This window comes from Vicia villosa, linkage group LG2 (genome assembly GCF_029867415.1).
Source record: "Vicia villosa cultivar HV-30 ecotype Madison, WI linkage group LG2, Vvil1.0, whole genome shotgun sequence".
NCBI lineage: Eukaryota > Viridiplantae > Streptophyta > Magnoliopsida > Fabales > Fabaceae > Vicia > Vicia villosa.
The window spans coordinates 211,954,441-211,967,846 of NC_081181.1; the positions used below are offsets into that span (position 1 = coordinate 211,954,441).

The 13,406-nt window shown below is 34.8% G+C and overlaps 1 protein-coding gene across 1 annotated transcript; it reads right to left on the reverse strand.

Annotated features, from left to right (window-relative positions):
• Positions 1-10,338: 10,338 nt before the first annotated feature.
• On the reverse strand, positions 10,339-12,926 carry LOC131648152 (zinc finger protein MAGPIE-like). Its single transcript, XM_058917938.1, has 3 exons — positions 12,742-12,926; positions 12,196-12,592; positions 10,339-11,718 (listed from the first exon to the last, which is right to left on the reverse strand). The coding sequence occupies exons 1-3, from the start codon at positions 12,851-12,853 to the stop codon at positions 10,887-10,889; spliced, it is 1,341 nt and encodes a 446-aa protein (XP_058773921.1). The 5' UTR covers positions 12,854-12,926; the 3' UTR covers positions 10,339-10,886.
• Positions 12,927-13,406: the final 480 nt, after the last annotated feature.

The following is a 13,406-nucleotide window of genomic DNA, read 5'->3' on the forward strand; positions in this document are numbered from 1 at the left end:
TTCTTGTTACACATAATTTTTCTCATATTATGTTAAAGGGTGGGAATCCAATAATCCATCGTAATAAAGTTTAATTAATTTAACTTCTCACTGTTATTTATATTTCTTTTACTTTTTAATTTTTATAATTTTTAAATTAAATTAAATTTATAAATATTTTCAAAAACTTCAATATTTCATTAAACACTTACATATGAATATTATTCATAGGAAAATAATAATCTTGGGAAAATGTTTCTAGGAAGTAATATTTTATAACTTTAAAGAAAAACACATTCTTAAACACAAATTCTTAATGATGATTTTTACTATTTTGCAATAAAAATATGACAAGTATATAATTTTCTCTTATACCCATGCAATTTATTTCTATTTTCACTCCTTATATGATATTTAAGTATATTTGTCATATTTTTATTGGAATAAAATAAAAGCCACACCTAAGGAATTTGTTCCTGAAGAACAATATTGATTACCTCCCTAGTGCTGGCTGGGAGAGGTCGCAATGTGTAAGTGTTTTTCTGTTCAATTGTTGATCCTTTTCCTTTGATTTGAAGTGCCCTTTTATAGCCTCTTCAAGGATCAAAGAACATTATGAAGATAATAAAATATCTTGATGGCTCATAAAAGGTATAATCCCTTGTATGGGAATGAGTATTAATGCCATTGAAGACCATCAAATGCCTTGATGGATCATCAAAGGCATGTTCCCTTGTCAAGGAATGAATATCAATGCCATCGAAGATCTTGTCATTGTCCTTGTTGACTTCCCGACCTTTAAGTATCTGGTTCCCATCCAGTGTGAGACCTAGGACGAGTCGAGGTATGTTGTTTTAGGCAAACCTCAAATTATTATCTAGAAAGCGATGTTCAAAGGATCCCAGTTTTTCTTAGCTCACAGTAGGCGAGTCCGATCTCAATTTTTAAATTCGGGATGTACATAGTCTCCCAAGTGTGAAGCCCCTTAGGGGAGATGTGCTTAAGTGCTTGTTACTTTTCTTCTAAAAAGGTTGAGATGGTTCTGATTCTGAGCTAGAGAAGGTCCCATCCCAATTTCTAAAATTTGGGATGTACATAGCCTGATAACACTGAATCGCACTATGTTTTTGACTCGAATATCACATGTTTTCAGTAGTTTTTAATTTTGTTTTCTTGTATTATGCTTGTGTTTGCTTTGTTTTTAGGTTTTGTGTCCATTTGGAGCTCTGCTTGAAGAAACGAGCGAAAAATCCAGAGAAACGGAGATTTTTAGTCCTTTTGCACACATGGCGTCCAGCTCAGCGCCCGTTGAAGGGAACGCGGTGACATGACCAGTTTCCACCAGAGGGGTAACTGCTACGCTCCCACGATCTCCACCTCGGCCTGCTCCGGGCCACTAACCCCCCCTCCGCGGGTGCGGTCTTTGCAAATTGATTCCCGCTCAAAAGGAGTTGAAGGGCATGCTCGTCTTTACACAACTCCAAGGAATTCTATAAATAGTTTCGTTTTTTTCATGTCTTCAAACCATCCAAGCTTAGTTACTACTTAAGCCATATACCATCAGTATCTATAAAGTGACAGTCCCTTCACATCGAAGAGCTGTTGCGGTGTAGATTGAGTCTGTAATCGGGTTTGGAGCACTTTGGTTGAAGTTCATCATACCGCATTTACATTTCCGCTTTTACTTTCCTTGTACCAGAACCAAAGACTCTCGTTGGAGCAGGTTTTTATTTTATTGCTTTTACTTTATTTATTTCCTCGCTCTTATCATAGCCTACACGTTTTATAGGCTCACACTATTTACTTTTCTTGCTCTTATCATAGCCTACACGTTTATAGGCTCGCACTATTTACTTTTCTCGCTCTTATCATAGCCTACACGTTTTATAGGCTCGCATTTATTTCCATGTCTGCCTAATTTTATAAAGGTTAGAATGTAAGGATCGTCGTCACGATCATGTTCCAAATGTTATATCAATAGAAATACTATTGGGGATGTTTTAACCTTTAATTCAAGTTTGCTGTGTTTAAATGTTTATGGGTAAGATAGAAAGTCGTCCATACTTAAGATTAAACTTGATTAGTTTTTAACAAAACAAAAAGGGAGAAAGCGTTTGTTTGGTAAATTAGGAATCTTTGACATATTTTTAGAAAACGATTTTGAAACTTTTTTCGACGCGTTTTTGGGTTTGAAATCTGATTCTTGGCCAAAAGCCAAAAATCTATTTAAGTTAAAATTTCCAAGTTATAACCACTTTTCTACTAAGACAAGTAATTGATTTCTTAAAAATAGGTTTATTACTTTAACGCAATGCGCATTGTTCATATGTGACAAATGAACGGGTAGACTTAAAGATTAAACTCGGTTCTTATTACGCAAAAGCGACAAGTTCCCGTTAAATTGTTCCTTTCTATAAGTAGAAAATATTGCCCCATAAGTAATTCTATCATATATTACTGGAACATTGTCTGATATACGTGAATTACATTCGAACCTGTTACTTTTATCTGCACTTTTAATATCTATTTATATTCTTGCACTGCACTCACATCACACATTCTCATCTTCCTTAGATAAGCACCTTAAGAATAGAGTTGATAGATTGACGACTTGGTCTTTGTGGTTCGATAATCTTATATATTACTTCGATAGGCTGTGCACTTGCAGTTTAATTTTAGACTCTATAAACAAACCCATCATAGCCCCCCAAGCGTGAGGCCCTTTAGAGGCGATGCGCTTAAACCTACAATTTTTGTGAATTTTTAGAATAACCTTTGGCAAGTTGAACCAATCAAACTGATTAGACTCTGATGTTGTCAAATTATTGAAACTAACCAACCAACTGTTCTTAAAATACTTATGTTTGTCATCATAAAAAATGGGGAGATAGTTGGAACAAAATGTGTTCATGCTCATACTCCTTAGGTTTTAACGATAACAAAAGTACTTAAAGAGAAAAATGGTATACTAATTTTTGATGAAGTGTGCAAGTTCATTAAAGCTAGTTATTAAATTGGTTATGACTCAGTTAATTAGCTTATAAAGAAGGGGCAATTCAGATTCTATTGAAGCAGAATCTAATTTTCAAATAAAATCTCAGCGCGAAATCTGACTCAGCATCTGATATTTAAATTGCAGCTTCAAGCGCCTTGCTGGAAACATGTTGAAGCGGTAAAGCGGCAAGCAACAAAAGTTTTGGAAGTATTTATCCGGGAAATTATCGTGTCCACAGAGATTAGTGCCACTGAATTGCCGTTTGACAGATTCTTAGTTCTTGAGCTTGGATTAGAATGGTTAAAGCATAAAAACATAAAAGTAAATATTGACAGAAAAAAAATTCATTCTTTAGAGAGAAGAAACTTATCAAGCATGCATATAATATACTTATCACAAACTTAAACCTATCGACCAGTTATACTCAACCTACAACACTCATCATTATCATCAAGCATCACTCACACCCTAAGTCATTTATAACCCAAAGTAGAAATAACTACTATATCATCTCGGCAACGATCTCTCAGTCAATCTCAACAACATAGCAGACATCCATATCATTTGTACCGATGATCTCTCAACCGACACAACTAACACAGAAGCATTAGGCTTCGAAACCCATACAAATTATTAGCTCTAAATCTATCTCTAAAATTTATAAAATAATAGATATCCATCCCTAATCAAGATTTGTGAGGTATATGTCTATAACAACCAAAATCTAAATATAAATGCAAAAAGATTAAGGAAGACATCAATAATGATTTGTAAAGCAAATATATTATACAACATCATGATCAATACATATACATATGTTCAAAGCAAATATACAAACATACCCAAGAAAATAGAGTATACAAAGAGAAGATAAGAAGAAGAACCAAACATTTCTTGGTTTGTCAACACCAATCGATGAGAAATTCGACCTCCGATCATCAAGATGCAATCCATTTGATGTTTCTAAGACTCTCTCTACCAAACAATGAAGGTTGATGGAGTTGGGAACAAATACCCCAAAACCATAACCTAAAAATGTGTTTTTTGCCCCTTTTAACGAGTTTCTGTCCCAGGCGATTTCGCTTAGCGAGTTTAAGCTCGCTAGGCGATAGCAGGAAAAAACCAAATTTTGTTTTCGCCATAACTTGAGAACCGTAACTCCGAATTGCGCCCGGATCGAAGTGTTGGAAAGATTATTCAATGCTTTATCTAAAAATGACAACCAAATTGATGATTTTAATCATCCTTATTTTGAGCCTTTTTCTTTGATGAATTGGTAAATTTTGCATTCTTGAAGCTTAGCCTTTGGCCTTTATTACTCAATGCTCCAACCATGCATGAATACCTACAAAAAGACATAAAAACTATCAAACGATACATAAATGAATCAAAAACACAAATTATACACAATATGTACAAATCTAACTAAAACATGCGAATTCACACAAGTTGAGGAAAAAGAGACGATAAGTGCCGTAAAACTATATACATAAATAACTACAATCCAGCACTTACCAAAACACATGTAAAAATGTTCACTAACCATACTATGTGCCAAAGCAGTGTCATCTTACCACACCGTTGAGCCTTGTGATAAACCACTAGTGGTGTGATTTCCTCGGTCTACCACTTCATGCCTATGGACGCCTTACTTGAGAAAGACACAAAGGATAAAATGATTATTCAGAAGATGAAGATCCTCATCATACCAACTTCAACGCCTCTATCTTGGAAACCGCTTCTTCAGCAAAGACACTTGTGTAAGCAACTTCCAACGTCTTTTTTGGGTCCCTTTATATAAGGAGCTGAAGATTCAAATAGATGCACAATAACAAGAACAACAAGAAAAGCAACATACAACACGTATGTACCAAAACCTTCATGTTCTCTGAGCTATTGTATATAGTGGTTGTATTGCACATAAACTTGAGAGTTTCTTACACTTGTATATCTTATAAATCTCACGAAAGGTCTTTGTGTGCATTGGTATATCAAATACATCTTGTTGTAAATCCCAAAAAGTTTGTTTAGACTTTGTTTGAGCAAAGAAGTCATGTACTATTAGTTTGGATAGGAAAATCTCTTTCTAGTGTGATTGAACAAGGAAGTCCTGAACAATTGACTTAGGAAAGGAAGTTTCTTTCAGGTTGTTTGAGAAAAGAAGTCTTGGACAATGAGTTTGGGCAAGAAGTCTCTTTCTGGTGAGATTGAGCATGAAGTCTTGGACGGGTGTGTCTAAGCAAATTGTAATCATGTTTTGGTTATAGTGAAAAAGCTCTTGCGTGGCAAAGGGACTGGACTGCTCTCGCTATATAGGAACCCAGATGAATATTGTGTGTGATTTATTTATTGTTTCTTCACTTTAAATTATTCCGCAGCTGCATACTCAAGCTTAGAATCTGAACTTGGTCAGATTCAGAAGCTGCTATTTAAAAAGAGAATATTTATCAAACACACAATTCAATTCTCTTTCTTGTGTATTTTTTCACCTTCACAAAGTATTGATAATATGGACGAGTTCTTTCATAACTTTTCACCAATGAAGGAATAGTTAAGAAAGTACAAAAAACAGGCTTAATTGGTGCTCTTGTAACCTCTTGGGGCTTCACGCTTAATGGTTGTTGAAGCGGTAAAGCGGCAAGCAACAAAAGATTTGGAAATATTCATCCGGGAATTATCGTGTCCACAGAGATTGGTGAGAAGAACTGCCGTTCGACTATCTCGTGTTCTAAGTTTCATGATTTGGGTGCGGAAAGGTAAATGCAGGAAAAGTAAATAAAAGCAAATAAACAATCTCAATAGTCTAAGAGAAATAGTTATGGAATTGCATTTCGTTCTACCCGTCGAATACTTAAATCCAAAGATCTATCGCTCGACACTCACAATACGCATCAACATCACCGGGCATCACTCGAGATGCCACATCGGTGTCCATGTCTGCAACACCGACGAAAGCTCAACCGTACTATTCACATCAGCGATTTCTCCACCGACACAAACAACACGGAGGCATTAGGCTCGATACCCACTACGATTGTTAGTCCTGAATCCATGTCTGCAACCCAGAAACTAACAGTTATCATTCCTAATCAAGATCTATGGTGTCCATGTCTGCAACAACACAAATCCAGAGCATTTAAGCAAAAAGATCAAGAACAACAACAATGATGATTTGTAAAGCGAATATATAAACGATCCCAAGATCCACAAATATACATACAATAAGAGTAGAAACATACATACAACACCCACCATTGGAATGAAACAAAGGGAAGAGAGAAGATGAACCGGAAAGATCTCACCGGTACAATGAAATCGAGTCAGATCCATGATCAATCCACATGACGTCGCACCCAATGGTGTTTCCTAAGCCTCTAAACTACCAAAAAGGGATCAGAGCTCAACTTGTCAAGAAGAGGTGATAAAAAAAACTAAAAAATCTGTTATTAACTATTTATACAAAACTGAGTTTCGCAGTGGGCGCGACGCGCCCTGTATAAATTTACCAAACCGCCCTAGAGCGCGAAGCGCCCTAATCCGGCGCGACGCGCCCTAACTTCTGCCAGACTATGTTCTTCAAACTCAAAGAGGGCGCGACGCGCCCTACAGCGCGCGAAGCGCCCTGCACCAGAACAGCAGAATTATTTCCTCTTTGCTCTCGCAGCCGTGTCTTCGACACTTTATTCCTCCAGGCTCCAAAAACGCAAGAATACCTACAAAAATACAACAAAACTATCAAACGGTATAAAAGTGTATGAAAATACATCTATTCACAAAGTATACGTATTTACACAAAAACGGGGAATTATTCAAACGGTATTAACAAAAAGCATTGATAAGTGCCACTATTTACATCCACAAAATAACTACAATTTGGCACTTAACAATGGTGCTGAAAGCTCTGATGGTCAAAGGTGGAAGTCCATAAATATTGATTATGGAGCTGGACCCTTTGCTCATTAGCTTCTTCTTGTCACCTCCAATTTATCCTCTAGAAGTTTTTCCCTTCTAATCTCCACCAATTTTTCCTCTAAACTATATTTTCTCATTGGTTTATCGTTTTCATTACACACCTTGTAATTTTGACTGATTAATAGAGTGTTTATTTTAATTCTCAATTAATATTAGTAATTTTCAATCTTATCTTTCTAGTTTTTTATAAGATGATTTTCAATCTTATCTTAGGATCTTACTAGATATGGATTTGATTCATTTGTATCCTATGATAGATCTCAAACATTTAACAATTTTGTGGATTAATTTATGAGATTATTGTGCTTATTGATTTTTTTTTCTAAATCAAGTCTTAAACTCTTGGGGAGCTTGCAAACCTCACTCGGTATAATTAAGCTAAGAATATTTTGAATGTCTAAAACTCAGGGGGAGATTACAAACCTAATTATGATTTTTAGTTTATTATTTATGAAGTAAAAATTGTTCATCAAAATTCTTGTGTTTGTCATCATCAAAAAGGGGGAGATTGTTGGAACAAGTTTGGTTTTATATTCACAATTCTTAAGTTTTGATGATAACAAATTATAGAGAATAATTTTGTACACTAATAGTTTCATTAAGTGTTCAAAATCCTAAGATAATGAAAGCAAACTCTATACTCTGGACAAACCAGACTCTCGATTCTGGACAAAGCAGACTCTGGACTATGGACAAAGAAACTCTAGACTTCAACGTATTCTAAAACAAAGTTGAAATATGAAGAAGTGTTCATCTGACAGTTAATCATCTGGATAACCAAAATAACACCTCTACAGCAAACAATCCAGATTTACTCTGATAACTAAAGCCTCATTTTTACTAGACTCTGAAGCCTAATCTTCAAGGCTCTGAACTCCGATCAAACTTCAAATCTTCTCAAATACGAATTCAATGATTTAGAGAATAATAATTGAAATAATATTATTGCAGATAGTACATTCAAGCGGATAAATTAAATGTTCCTTAAAAAGGACAAATATGTTGGAATCCTTAAGGAATGTACTAACAACTGATCTCCATATTTTACAACTCAACCTCATATCATTATTATAGCTGTGAAACTGAAGAAGTTTCCAATTCCATCCTCCATTATTACTATTCATCATCTATTTAAAGAGGACAAGGAATTTTGAAAAATAGTGTGAACAATGAGAGAAACAATAATTACAACACTCATGACACTTAGAGTCATTTCTTGTATATTTACTTAAGTGTAAATTTTAAAATTCTCTCCTTTTTTTATCTGCTTGTTTAGAAGCATTCTTGTAAACACACACTCGTTGTATTTTAACTTCGGTTAAATTCCTTGAGAGACTAAGTTTGGTCTGTAGTCTCAAGAAGTCATTGGCAGTTCGTCTTTGAGTTTGTAATTTGATTGATTAGTGGATTAAGTCCTTGTGAGAAGACAAAATCACTTTGACGAGTGGGCTGAATTAGCTTAGTTAACTATGAACTAGTATAAAAATCATTGTGTAGTTTTATCACCGTTGTTCTTATTTTTGGTTTGCCAAAAATTTGTCATATCTGAAATCAATTCAAACCCCATTTCTTGTGTTTCTTGAATCTTCAATAAAAAGTAGTGTTTTCAACATCGACCCAAAAATATTTAAAAAGGTTAGTCTCATTAGGAATCGTCCTCCCTAGCTCTTATAGAGATCTATTCTTCCTTTCTACTACCATATTTTGTTGGGGAGTTTATAGAGTAGAAAAGGTATGTTAACTGATTCTCCTCGAACATAGGGTTATAAAATGATGTCAAGTTCGCTATTAGTGTTTTACAGCTCCATGCCAACTTGAAATGCTTCCACCCTGAATGATCTTCAAGACATAGTGAATCTAGACTCAAAACCTCCTCAGAAATAGGAAAAAATGGGAGAGGTGAAGACTTCCATGATGAATTCGACAAAATTTAAGGAAGAAGACAGTGAGTCAATGTCACTATCTCTTGACAAACTATTAGAAAAAATGAACTTCTCCCTCTCCATAAATTTCCTATTCACTTCTCCCATTCTATGTTTCAAAGCTTTCAAGCATCTATCCACATTCAAAATAGTTTGGGGTTCTATGGATTTTCCAAACACATCACTCCCCAATAAAAACCATAACTAGGAATAAATAAGAGAAAAAGGTTCGAGATACTACTTGCGATTGCTAATGAATAGTGAGCGAAAGAAGATAAACAAAGTTCTACAAAGAAAGTAGGTGAATTTTGTCTAAGAATAAAGACTAAACTAACTTGGAAAAGGAACACTCAATGTTTACTTAAAGGCGTGAATGACAAACATGAATGTGGTTACACTTAAGGCTAGTATCCTAGGAATGTAAAGTTAATGATAACCTAACTTCTATGTGATTCTTGAGGCAGTTGGTAATAATTAAGGCTAAGTAAAGTAAAATCCACAAGAAAAGTAGGAACATCAAGAGACATGAAGAGAATTCCTATAAGATCGGGCGCGACTTTAGATAACCCTTATGGAAAGACGAACATATATCTTCCACAGATCGAAAATATGTACAACTCGACTCCTCACATAAAGCATCTCGCCCTTCCCTGTCTCAAGCTTGATGGACTTCGTACAACTATCGATTCCTCATAAAAATCATCTTTCCCCCACAGGCCTCATGTTTGAGGGACTATGTACAAACTGATGCTTCATATAAATCATCTTGCCCCTACAAGCCTCGTGCTTTAGGGACTCTGTACAATCCAATTTCTCTTATAAAACATTTCGCCCCTACATGCTTCAAGGCATTTCATGGGGAATGACTGATTTGAAACAATATAAATGGGCCAAGTCAAACAGGCTGAACCCAAGCCGAATCATCCGATTGATGGTCGGTCCGAAACAAAAAATCAAAGGAGTTGATTTCTACTGATTGACCTCATGCAGATAAAGAGATATATGTTTATGACTCATTAATTGATCTTATGGAGAATGAGTTTGCGAGATTGTATATAAACTTACAATCTAAGAGGAAATGACAAATACATTCTTTTCATATAACTTATACTTAAAATAATATTGCGACTCTAACTTGCCTAACATTAGTAGAGTTATCAACTAATGTATCCGCATGTATATCGATAATGGCTCTTAATCCAACAACTCGAGATAGGAGTCTTGGCATATCATTTTTGAATCAAATCTGAGACTATAGAGAAAACTTATTTCATATGATCCACAAATCTACCATCTTTTTACTTTTTGATTCATCATGTTATTAACTTTAACTCATGATCATGGTGTATTTTTCAACTTGTTTAGAGAGATTAGAACTAATGTACAAATTTAATTATAGAATTTTCTTTTAAAGGGCTTATATTTAGAGAGACTGACAACTTATGCAAAATATAGATACCATATCACAAAACAAGATGTCTATTAAAACATTAATTTCCTACAAAAGATTAAGAAGACTATAAACACCATTATTTATAGACATAGCCAGTCCATTGATGATCAAATGAAAGTGGTACTATAGTTTATGAACCTTTTACTTTAACCAACATGCTACATACCTATTTGTACTATAGAATCATGCTTTTTGCTCCTTGAAAAATTCTCTTTTGAGTCCAGTACGACAGGGAACAACCACAACATGCAGCAATGAAAATCAGCAATAATGGAGTCCAAAAGCTGTCCTATATTTCCTTTAACAAAAATTAAAGCCACCATTTTTAAAAGAAGTCAGCTTTATAGATTCAAAAGAATATGCATTGCATTGCATGCATATATATTATCTCTTCTTAATTTAGAAAATAACGATGCATAGCGGTCCTAAATTTTTTGAGGCCTATGACAAAACGAACAGAGACATTATTAAACCACAATTTAACCGTAACCATATTTTCTGAGGCCCTATTTAACTTCAAAGTAATCCGTCTTACACGCCTTTCAAGACGGTTCTGACTATAAGATCAAATTAAGTCCATCCGTTGATTGATGAAAGGATGCAAAGGGTTAGCACCACCAACACCAAGGAAATCCCTAGTTTGTCCCCACACACTCTCTTCATTATGCATGCGTCGCCGTTTTGTCGGGGGCATTTGTGACAATTCACCTGAATAGTTACCTTCTCTCTCATGGCTTGTTGTGAGTACTGAGTTTGAATTATACACCCCACAAAATTTGTTCCTATGATCTTGATTTGGAGTATTGCATCCCAAAGGTCCTAAACCTCCAAGGAACAATGAGTCACTTGAAGATGCTCCAATTTGAGAAGCTTTTTGTAACAAAGCTGTTGCTGACATGTTTGCTGAGGATGTTTGAATATGAGATTGAGGTTGGTGTTGTGAGCTATATAAGGAAGGAACACTAACAAGATTGTTTGCACTTGCACTTACACTATCCTTATCAATGTTATTACTATTGACCAGTGGAAGTGAAACAGTGCTAGTTAACTCTTGGGAACCAATATTGGAGGATAGTTTGTTTCCATAAACCCAATTTGGATGATAATTAGAGTGTGGTAATGAATTTTCAAGTTGATGAATCTCATGCAAATTGTTGTTGTCATGAAAGACATCCGGAGATGATTGAGACATCCAAAGGGATAGACCTGATCTAGATGCTTGATCTGTGCATGAAATTGGCTTGAAAATTGAAGAAAAATGATTTGGGACAAGAGAATTTTGCATGATGTTGTTGTAACCTCCCATTGCTAGTAATGAGTTTGTTGATCCGTTTATTCTAGCTGTTTCTTCTGTTAAGGCTTCACAGAATGCCCTGTGAGTCACAAAACTATCCCTCCTGTTCCACCAAATTTTAATAAGAATATTAGAAAACAACTCTAATATAGGGTTGCGGTCGCAGATGCGGTTGCGTTCGGTTGCTGCGACACACATGGGGTCTATTGCAAACGGCTTAAAGTTAAGATGTTTTATTATATTTTAAGAAAAATAAGTTTTAGGGTTTGAAATTTTGATTTTTTGATGAAAATAACTTAATAAACATCTAACACCGCAATTGTGATTTGATGTAGTTGTGGAGAATAGTGCATTAACAATATTGCGGCCGTAACTGCAGTTTCGGAGCACAACTTAAAACCGAGCTACAAACAATTTGTAGATTATAAGATAACTTCAAAAAGGTAATAAAACTTGAATCGTTGCTTTCAGTTCTTTTCATTACTGAAATAATTATGAACCATTTTAGAACACTAAAGAAGTTACAAATTTGATTAATATATCTAATTATGATCAACAAGAAGAGATAAAAATTATATACCTTGAAAAGACAGTGCCACAGTCACATTTGTATTCTCTGGTACCACAAGTCTTTGAGTGTGCTTTCCAATCCGACTGAACAGCATAAAACTTTGAGCACTTTTCACACTTCCACTTCTTCTCACCGTGCTTCCTACAAAAGTGCTTCTTTATCCCAGTTAAGTCTCCTAAAGCCCTTGAAGGATGATTGTGCACACAAGTCTTCTCCGGACACACATACACTCTCTTCCTTATTTCTTTGTTTGTCCTTTGTTTCAGCTTCCACGGAAGGTTATGCCCGCGTCGATGAAGTTGAAGGTTTTGATCCCTTTGAAAACCCTTTAGACAAATTTCACAAACAAATCTGTTTGTTGCCATCAATGTTTTTGGTGATAAAGATATCACTTCAGCTTCAGGATCTGCATGTAAACATAATATAATCTATGAATCACAAACACATGTGTCTATAACAGACATATCAGACATGTCTTCAATATGAAGTGCATCAGACATGTCTTCAATCTGAAGCGTCGGTGTTATATAAAGTATATTAAAATCATTCACTTACCAGGATTTCCGGGGAGGTTTCTCTTCCTCTTTAAAATAGGAAGATTATCATTTGATGAACTTGTTGTGTTTTCATGAAATAAACCATTTGAAATTATTTCTCTATTGTCCATTTTTCTTCAATAAGTTTGATTCAAATTTTTGTAAGAATCTATAGAAAGACTAGGTAGTTATAGTTATAGCTTTCTTAAGTATATGGTTTCTATAACCCTAAACTATAAGAAATGATATATACTAGAAGATGGGATCTCTATGTCACTCTTCTTTTCTTTATTAATTTATTTATCATATGTTAGTGAATTTTATTATTATTTACTAGTAATACTTTTTAGGTGGAATAAAAAATGAAGTTGCTATGGGAGGCTGAAAAGCAAAAGAGGAGAAAGGAATTGGTGGGGTTAAGTCAGAGAGAAAAGAGGTGTATGATGACACATATGATGAGGTTGATTGCAAGAAAGTTGCTTCCATTTGGAATGATTATCTCATAATTTGTTGCCTTTTTCTCTTCCTAATTTTAAAATCATTTGTCATTCAAGTATTTTTTTAGTGGTTTTATGGATTTTTTTTTTCAATTTCAATATAACAAAAAAATGGTATGATATATTACTTACCATGCATAAACTAAGGTCTAAAAAATTAGGGTTACTCAAAAGAGTGTTATCACTA

Coding starts and splice junctions, on each gene's coding strand:
- LOC131648152 (XM_058917938.1), bottom strand. CDS start 12,853: ATGGACAATAGAGAAATAATTTCAAATGGTTTATTTCATGAAAACACA. Junction 12,593..12,741: donor AAACCTCCCCGGAAATCCTG/GTAAGTGAATGA, acceptor GTTTACATGCAG/ATCCTGAAGCTGAAGTGATA. Junction 11,719..12,195: donor TGTGGCACTGTCTTTTCAAG/GTATATAATTTT, acceptor TTGGTGGAACAG/GAGGGATAGTTTTGTGACTC.